We start from the raw sequence: 9,063 nt of genomic DNA on the forward strand, positions 1-9,063 counted from the left end.
GAATGTGGATAGAGGGACATTTTTTCCTTCTCCCATAATACTAGAATGTGGGGTCATCCCATGAAGTTGATTAGTGGGAGATTCAGAGCAAGTAAAAGGAAGTACTTCTTCACATACCATATAGTCAAACTATGGAATTCATTACTACAAGAGCTTCAGCTATTGGGCGGTATAAAAATGTAATAAATAAATAAATAAATAGTGATGGCCATCAATCTGGATGGCTTTAAAAAGGGGGGTGGATAAATTCCTGGAAAGTCCTGATGGTTATGTGCTCCCTCCAGTATCCGAGGGAGTAAGGCTGTATGCACCAGTTGCTGGAGAACATGGGTGGGAGGGTGCTGTTGCACTGTGTCCTGCTTTGTTGTCCCATGGCCAACAGCTGGTTGGCCACTGTGTGAGCAGAGTGCTCGACTAGATGGACCCTTGGTCTGATCCAGCACAGGACTTATGTTCTTAGGTATCGCTGAAAGCCCAAACTGACTAAGTAATGATCTATTCTTGATAAAGGAACTAACAGAGGCTCCCTCGACCACAGATCACCTTTATCCAGTCCAGAACATCAAATGTAAGCCCTGCTTAATATGTTGGACCAGATATAATTTGAGGCAGGCCTCTAGTTGTCATGAAGGCCAAGAAACCCCGAGCAGCACCTATTAGCATGGATGTTGAAGTCTTCCAAGACAACAGTGTTGGAGTCTGCAACATCATCTCCAAGACCACTTCTGAAAGTTCAGCAGAAAAACTATTAGGTAATGGAGTGGTTACTACCATGACAGAATCCTTATCCTGACTTGAGAGCCCAACACCAGCTGATTGCTGGACATGATACCTCAACAGGGAAATGGATTCCCAGCCTCTCCATCTCTGCCAATCAACCTGACATTCAACTAACACCTGTATACATCATTCATATGCACTGTTGACAGACATGGCGAGCAGCGGGTGGGCGGCTCTCACACTGATTTTTATTTTATTTTTGGCTAAAGTGGCTCCCACTTGAAAAATAGTAAGGAACACTCCCTTACTCTCATCTAGAAGAAGTTCTCTTATGTTCTTTTGTAAATCTGCCAATTTCATTATAGAGCTTGATTAGCTGTGAAGGGGTCACATTGTGGGGTAAAAAAAATATTTCTGACTTCTAGAACGCTTACCTGGAGAACAGAGTCTCCAAGAAGTTGGCCATCCCTGCTCTATCTCAGGATTATTTGACAAAACAAAGCATACAGCATACTTTAATATGCAATAATTAATCCTTTGTACACGGTATCCAGTAATTGTACGCATGCTCACAGAAGGTGCCTCTAACCAGTTTGGGGGGGGGGGTGTCTTCTCTTTGCCCTGCACCACAGACTACCCGCATTTATTCTTTGTGTAGCATTTTCAGGGGGGCAAGAGAGGTTGCTGTGGGGAGGTGGGGGCGGGTCAGCCTGCTTCTGCCAGCCCACACACCTACATCTGGATCAAACCCATTAATTTTAGTACTCTCAAAATACATATTGAGATACATAAGTACATAATAATACTTAGATTATTATGCTTTAGAGACATAGAAATTTTGCAAGTATATGCCTTTATTAAAAAAGGTAACTATAATTTTAAAACTGCTCAATTTGACCAGTATTATGCGTTAATTATGTTACAATGCATTTTTTAAGAAATGGAAAAATTTCTGCTGAAAAATAACCTTCAGTTTTCAAGGAAGTGAGCTATTGTGTATTTTGCTACAGCTTCCAGTTATAGAATTTCTCTTCCTTTCAGACAATGAACATATACTAAATTTCTTCGATGAGGAAAAAAAGGGGGCAGAGGAGACTTTAGCTACAGCAGCAACAACTTACATCTTGGCGAAACCAACCTCCACGTCCTCTTCTGGGGAACCTTGGCCAGTAGTGGGGGAAACCTCGGTTCATATTTCAAGCCCTGCAGAGAAGAAACATGACACAGTGACTAAATGCCATTTTTTCAGTATGCATTCAGCTTTTCGGCCACCACTGCGCAGATTAGTCAGACAAGGCTCTGGCCAAGACAATGGTGGTGGTGGTGGTGGTGGTGGTGGTGGTGGTGAGAAGCAGAAGATGTCACTGCCTACTTTCTCATTGACTCTGCCGGTCAGACAAACAAATGGTAGCAATGATGAACAAGAGAACAACCCTATGCGCTCTACATAGGGCTACCTTTGTGCCTAATCTGGAAACTTCAACTAGTTCAAAATATGGCAGCCAGGCTGGTCACCGGCACACCTAGGGGTGACCACATTACACCAGTTTTAAAATCTCTTCACTGGCTGCCAATTAGTTTCCGGGCAAAGTATAAAGTGTTGGTTATCACCTTTAAAGCCCTACATGGTTTGGGTCTAGGCTACCTGCAGGATCGCCTTCTCCCGTGCAATCCCCCCAGCATACTCAGGTTCTCTGGGAAGAATTTACTCCAGCCAACAGAAACAAGGCTGACAACTATTACCCAGAGGACCTTTTCTTCTGCCGCTCCCAGTTTGTGGAATGACTTGCCGGGAGAGATTCGTCACCTTAACAGTCTTCTGGAATTTAAGAAAGCAATAAAAGACTGATCTCTTCTGGCAGGCCTACCCATTGAATTTTAAGATGCCTTTTTAATAATGTGCTGCTTTTAATAATGTATTAGTTTTAAATGTTTGAATTAGTTATATGTATCTTATGGTGTATGCATTTGTGTTGTACCCCGCCTCGATCCAGAGGGATAGGCGGGTAACAAATTATTATTATTATTATTATTGTGGCACCTTGAACACTAACAAATTTAAAGTGGCCACTGCCTACTTTATCAAATATATGGCATGCATCAGATGAAGTGGTCAGTGTCCCTGAAAGCTTATGCCAAAATAAATTTGTGAGTCAGTGAACTGCCACAAGACCCTTAGTTGTGTTATCTAGGAAAAAATCTTATGTCAGAAAATCCATACATAAAGGTACCTGCAGAGATTTTCACCTTGGCTCTGAAGGTTGGAAGTTTTAACACAGTGGTCTTCAAGTGATCCAGGCTTGTGACCCACCTCGGACTCCCAAACTGCAACATGGGACCCACTTTCAAAATCTCACAATTGCTCAACATGGCAGCATAGCTTTGCCGCATCTGGACTGATCTTGTGGGTTGCAACCCAGCAGTTGAAGACCACTGTTATACTGTAATGCTAGCATTTGTTGGCAGAATAATAGAATTAAAACGGCAGGAGAAGAAAAGAGACAGCCATTACTAAATTAGGGCACAATCCTCCACACACTTAGACCAAAAAAAAAAAAAAAGGCTAGCTGGGGAATGCTGGGAGTTGTAGGAGTTTTCCCTGTCTAAACATGTGTAGGATTGCACAGTAACTAACTTTCTTGAAATTCAAATAGTCACTGTGAAGCACTGAGGCAGGCCTTAACAACACTTTATAATGTCGAGAGGGAAAATGTTCAGCATTAAAATGTTTCAGTGCAACAGTGCTCCTACATCTCTTGAGGGACCCTGCAACTCTACCTTTTCCCACAGTGCTTGGCAACCAGGGCTTTCAGCACAGAGAAGCCATAACCTTCAAAGCGCAAGCCTCAAAGCTCCAGAGAAACATAAGCAAATTTCATGCATCTTTCTTTGCATAAGGCTAACAGTAAAGATAAAATGGAGGAGGGGGGATTCTGAGAAGCTTGGTGGAAAGGTGAAATAGAAATGTAATAATACAAATTCAAAAATAAGAGGCTTCCAGAATTGGTGGCCAATCCCAAACAGTTCTGGAAACTCCTCTTCCAGGTTGCCCCCGGGGCTAATGCAAGCCGATTAAGTTGCAATGAAGCTCTGCCTATAGGTATAGCACTTGCAAATCACATGTAGATCATTACACACAACAATCTAGTTCTTCATGTGCATGGAGGAGGCATGACTGGCCACAGCTTTTGAGTACCTGTAACAGCAACGAAATCACTGCAAAGGCAAACATGACCCGTATCGTTTGCATGAGGCATGCCCTCATGGAAGTGCTCTAGAGATGATTTTATTACATTTGTATACCACCCCATAGCCGAGGCTCTCTGGGCGGTTTACATAGCATAAAAACATTTAAAAACAGTATACAAAAATTAAAAATCAGAAAAACATACAATTTAAAACCACAAAAAACATACAAAAAGAAACCCAGGCTAATTATATATTGCTAAATGCCTGGGAGAAGAGAAAAGTCTTCACCTGGTGCCAAAAAGATAACAATGTCGGCGCCAGGCAGGCATCGTCAGGGAGATTGTTCCACAATTGAGGGGCCACCACAGAAAAGGCCCTCTCTCGTTGCCATCCTTCGAGCTTCCCTCGGAGTAGGCAGCCAGAGGAGGACCTTGCATGTTAAGCACAGTGTATGGGTATGTTCATGTCAGGAGAGGCGTTCCATCAGGTATTGTGGTCCCAAGCCGTGTAAGGCTTTATAGGTTAAAACCAGCACCTTGAATTGGGCTCGGAAACATACAGGCAGCCAATCCAAGTGGGCCATTGTGGGTTTTATACGTTTGAACCTTCTGGTCCCTGTTATCGCTCTAGCCACTGCATTTTGCACAAGCTGCAGCTTCCGAACCGTCTTCAAAGGCAGCCCCACTTAAGAGTGCATTGCAGTAATCTAACTTGGAGGTTACCAGGGCGTAGACAACTGAAGCCAGGTTATCCCTGTCCAGATAGGGGCGTAGCTGGGCCACCAAACGAAGCTGGTAGAAGGCAGTCCGTGCCACTGAGGCCACCTGAGCCCCAAGTGACAGAGATGGTTCTAGGAGAACCCCCAAGCAATGAACCTGCTCCTTCAGGGGGAGTGCAACCCCATCCAGAACAGGTTGAACACTTTCCATCCGGTCAGCAGACCCACCCACTAACAGCATCTCATCTTGTCTGGATTGAGCTTCCGTTTATTAGCCCTCATCTAGTCCATTGTAGCGGCCAGGCAACAGTTCAGGCTCTGGTTCACATCTGTTACATTAGTTCAGCGGCTTAATGACAATTTCTGGCCAAATCATGCACATTATGATACAAGTGTGAAATTTGGTATGGTGGTACTTATGATCATGTAGTGATTAAAATGAGATGTAGGGGCATCTTGGGAAATCATAGCGGCCGCCATCTTGGAAAATGGCGGCCAAAATCCAGTTTTCGCACAATAACTCTATTATTTGTAATCTCACAGAAAAGATGTCTCAATACAAAATTAAAGAGCATAAAATTTGCTACAAAAAAAGTCATTAACAATCCTTTCATAGGAGCAACCCTCGTCAAGGTATAAAGGTTTTATTCCTACCCATTTTCCAAGATGGCGGCCACTATGATGATTTCCCAAGATGCCCCTATATCTCATTTTAATCTACATGGTCATAAATACCACCATACCAAGTTTCACACTTGTATCACAACATGCAGGGTTTTTTTTGCTAAGCCGCTGTACTACATAATTAGTCAGTTTTGAAGTGTGCCTGGGCCTTTTATTTTGTAGACACAGTTGTAACTTTTTCCCTAGGAGCACAAAAATGAAATTAAAATTATAATAAAGCAAACAAACAAGGAGTATAGCTTAAATAATCAGAACGGTTGGAAGAAAAAGTTTCAACTGAAAGATTAAAAATAATCTTTTTTTTTTAATGTGCGAAGTGCACAGTGAGCACAGGGTTCCTGGATTTGTGTTTACCAAGATCACACAGACTTGAAGAAGTCTGTTTCTCTCTTACTTAGCAAGAGGGTCTCCTCTTCCTTAAAGCGCCCTAATCCAGCGATAAGCCCCTTTTCGGAATCCCATGCTGTTAAAAAGTTCCACAGCAATTAGTATTGTTTGGGGTGTCTTTAAAAATAAATAAATGTTAGCCTTACCGCCCATCGACAATCAATGGACTCCTAAAGATCCTTGAGAAAACCAAACAAGCACGGGGAATCTTACCTTGAATCCTGTCGCTGCTCCTGTATTGCTCTCTGCTTTAAAATGGGAGCTAGAACCAGGCACGACCTAGCCCCAGAAATGTGGTGGGAGCGGAGTCTTGGGATGGCAGGCAGTAAATCAAACCTGGCTGAAGCATGTTTGTGTTGCAAAACTTTCCCCCCCGCGCTGATATTTTTGGAGGGACGAATTAGAAGAGCCCCCAGGGCTCTAAAACAGAAAACAGTTACTCATTATCGTTTCTTTTATTATTTTCCCTCCCTCCTTTTTTCTCCTTCTTTTCTTCCTCTTTTCAACCCTTCCAGCTACATGAATTACAATTGAAAACAGGAAGGAGGCGGCAAAAGCACGGTTTCTCCTGCCTTGACCTCAGCGTCAGTATTTTCGGGCGTGGAAGGAAGGACGGCCGCTGACTAAGCGCGGCCGCTGCCCGTGACTGCAAGGAGATAACTCAAGAAAGCGAGCCAGTACACTGGAAGGAAAAGAGGAGCGGGGCAGGGCGGGGCGGGGCGTGACTCGACTCTCGTTTCAAACTGTGTTTGTTCTCTGGAAATAAAAGTTTGGCCAATGCTTTATGCCAGTGGCGGTGTAGTGGTTGGGGTGCTGGACTGTGTTTCAGGAGACCCCGGTTCCAGTCCCCACTAGGTTATGAAGCTGACTGGGTGCCTTTGGTCTAGTCACTGACTCCCGGGCTAATCTACCTCACAGGTTATTGTTAGAATAAAATGAACAAGGGAGGTCATGTGAGCCGCCTGGGGTTCTTTGCAGGGGGGAGGGAAGGCGGGAGACAAATGTAATAATAAATAAATAGATGCCTGCTCAGAAGTAAGCCCTATTGAGTTCAAGGAGGCTTCCTCTCAGGTAAGTGTGGATATAGGGTTGCAGCCTAAGTCTGTTGCATCATTGGCTGAAAAGTGCGTATGCTTTCTGGTGGTGCCAAGATACATTTCTTCAGAGAAAAAGCTGCTACCTCTTAAAAACGCTTGCAATAAAAACGGGGCGGGTAGGAGGCAGAAATTGCACTAGGTGGCTCGTGGCCATTCTGAGTATCCGAAAACGCTTCTAATATAATGGTTCCCGTCGACCTCAATTTTTTTAATTCCGCATTTCAGATGGGAGCTAGGCGCTGGTGAGGAGGGTGCATGGCAGGGTGAGGTGAGCTGTGAACCGGAAATGTCTGGCCTCATTTCTTCACTGCTGATCTAGATCTGAAAAAGACACCATGAGGTTTGCCATAATAATATTTAGCATAGGGAGAGGGGGGGGTAACGGGAACATGATAGAGGGATACAAAATCATCCATGGTGTGGATACGAAGACATTTTTCTCCCTCTGTCATAATACTAGAACCCAGTGGGTGATCCCATGAAGCTGATTGGTGGGAGATTCAGGTCAGATAAAAGGAAGTGCTTAATGGAATTCACTACCACAAGATGTAGTGATGGCCATCAGTTTGGATGGCTTTAAAAGGGAGTTGGACAAATTCCTGGAGGAGAAGGCTAGGCGCTACCTCCAGTAGCTGAAGCAGTAAGCCTATATACACCAGTTGCTGGGGAACATGTGGGAGGGTGCTGTTGCACCTGTGTTCTGCTTGCGGGTTCCTGCTGGACAGCTGGTTGGCCACTGTATGAACAGAATGCTGGACTAGATGGACCTTAAGTCTGATCCAACATGGCTCTTAGGTTCATGTGTTGGGTGTCAAAGCAATGAATGTACATTATCTTTTAATCCTCATATCAGGTACATTAATGAAATACTGTGTACAGTTCTGGCCACTGCACCTCAGAAAGGATGTAGAGCTGGGAAAAGTGCAGAAAAGAGCACTTTTCTGGCTTCCATCAGGGGTTTACCACAGCTAGCAATGTGTTCTAACAGGTAATGTTATTAACTTTAAAATCTTCAGGTTATGTCATGGGTGCCACAGGTGTTATTCGTCATGTTGCCTTATATATGGAGAGTGGTTCATCGTCCAGAACTGCTTCAAATACTGGCAAAAACACCTTCTCTTATGTTACAAGACGTAGAGAAGCTCTGCTCTCCTTATTAGCGCGCACACATACACACACACTATCACTGATAGTTAGGCTCCCTCACACATCTATTTTCATTCCTCCTTTCACTCTTAAACTATGTTACCAGCTAGTTTAACTTTCCGGTTCCAGGCTTGCTGGAAAGCTACACAAATTATTAATCCTGAGATATTAGGTCCTTTTTGGATGAAAATGAGATCTGACACAAAAGATTAGGTTTTATACACTATTCATGTAACATTTATTAACGGAAACACAGTTATACATTCTATAGTAAAGCAAACAAAAGCACATCATTAATCCCTATTGCATAGCAAGCTGCACATCATTAATCCCTATTGCATAGCAAGCTGCACAACATACACATAGAATGAACTGGCCAAATTCAAGCTGTGGGTGGTAGGTTGGGACAGAGAAGGGTTTGCAGACCTGCAGAGGAATCCCTTTTCTTTCGATGGTACAGTCTTCTCAGCTTCTCCCAGAGCTGACTGATCTTTTATAAGGTTTTTGGCCCATGAGTCCAGCCCTTCTTCATCCTTCACTCAGGCCCTCCTTCTGGCTCTATCTATCTGTCCTAATGGTTATCAATCTTATCGATTACAGTCAGGTGGGACAGCAGCCAGGTCACTTTGCCCTTGTCATCACCCTCCTGGGTTGGCCTGATCTTCATTGAATCTTTTAGGGACTTTTTCTTGTTGCCAGGCACACTTATTTATCTCTCCAAAGGTGCAATTTCTCAGAAAATGCACCTGTTGCAATTCTGGAACTCACCTATATTTTCTCTGCCTTTTGACCTGGCTTCACACATAAGATAGAAGACATAAAGCAGACTTCTTATGTTACAACAGATCTGGTTGATCTGTCCTTAAAACTAACAATGTATGTGCTGGGGTTTGTTTTAAGCCTGTATGTCTTGTTTATGCTTCATGGTCTGTACTTTGTTAACAAGTACCATGCTGCCTTGGTGCCTTTTTTAGATATATATTTGTCATTTTTAATTTTTGTGCTGATTTTTGTCAATGCTATAAAACGCAACCCATTGTGATTGTGTGTTCTTGACTCAGCAGCTGTACTGTTCAATTCTTAGAACAGAAGGTTTCTAAGCATACGCAGCAGGTTTTTGCC

At 43.5% G+C, this 9,063-nt stretch overlaps 1 protein-coding gene across 2 annotated transcripts in view; it reads right to left on the reverse strand.

The window, feature by feature from the left end:
• The window catches only part of LOC134409143 (serine/arginine repetitive matrix protein 2-like), a 50,916-nt gene extending 44,583 nt beyond the window's left edge, over positions 1 to 6,333 (reverse strand). For both annotated transcript variants that reach the window (XM_063141738.1, XM_063141729.1), the window contains exons 1-2: positions 5,912 to 6,333; positions 1,842 to 1,923 (exon numbers count right to left, since the gene is read on the reverse strand). In XM_063141738.1, coding sequence (XP_062997808.1) covers positions 1,842 to 1,913 — 72 coding nt within the window. In that variant the 5' untranslated portion in view covers positions 1,914 to 1,923; positions 5,912 to 6,333. The remainder of the gene's footprint in view (positions 1 to 1,841; positions 1,924 to 5,911) is intronic.
• Between the last annotated feature and the right edge of the window lie 2,730 nt (positions 6,334 to 9,063).

The sequence above is a fragment of the Elgaria multicarinata genome, chromosome 1, assembly GCF_023053635.1.
Source record: "Elgaria multicarinata webbii isolate HBS135686 ecotype San Diego chromosome 1, rElgMul1.1.pri, whole genome shotgun sequence".
Lineage (NCBI taxonomy): Eukaryota > Metazoa > Chordata > Lepidosauria > Squamata > Anguidae > Elgaria > Elgaria multicarinata.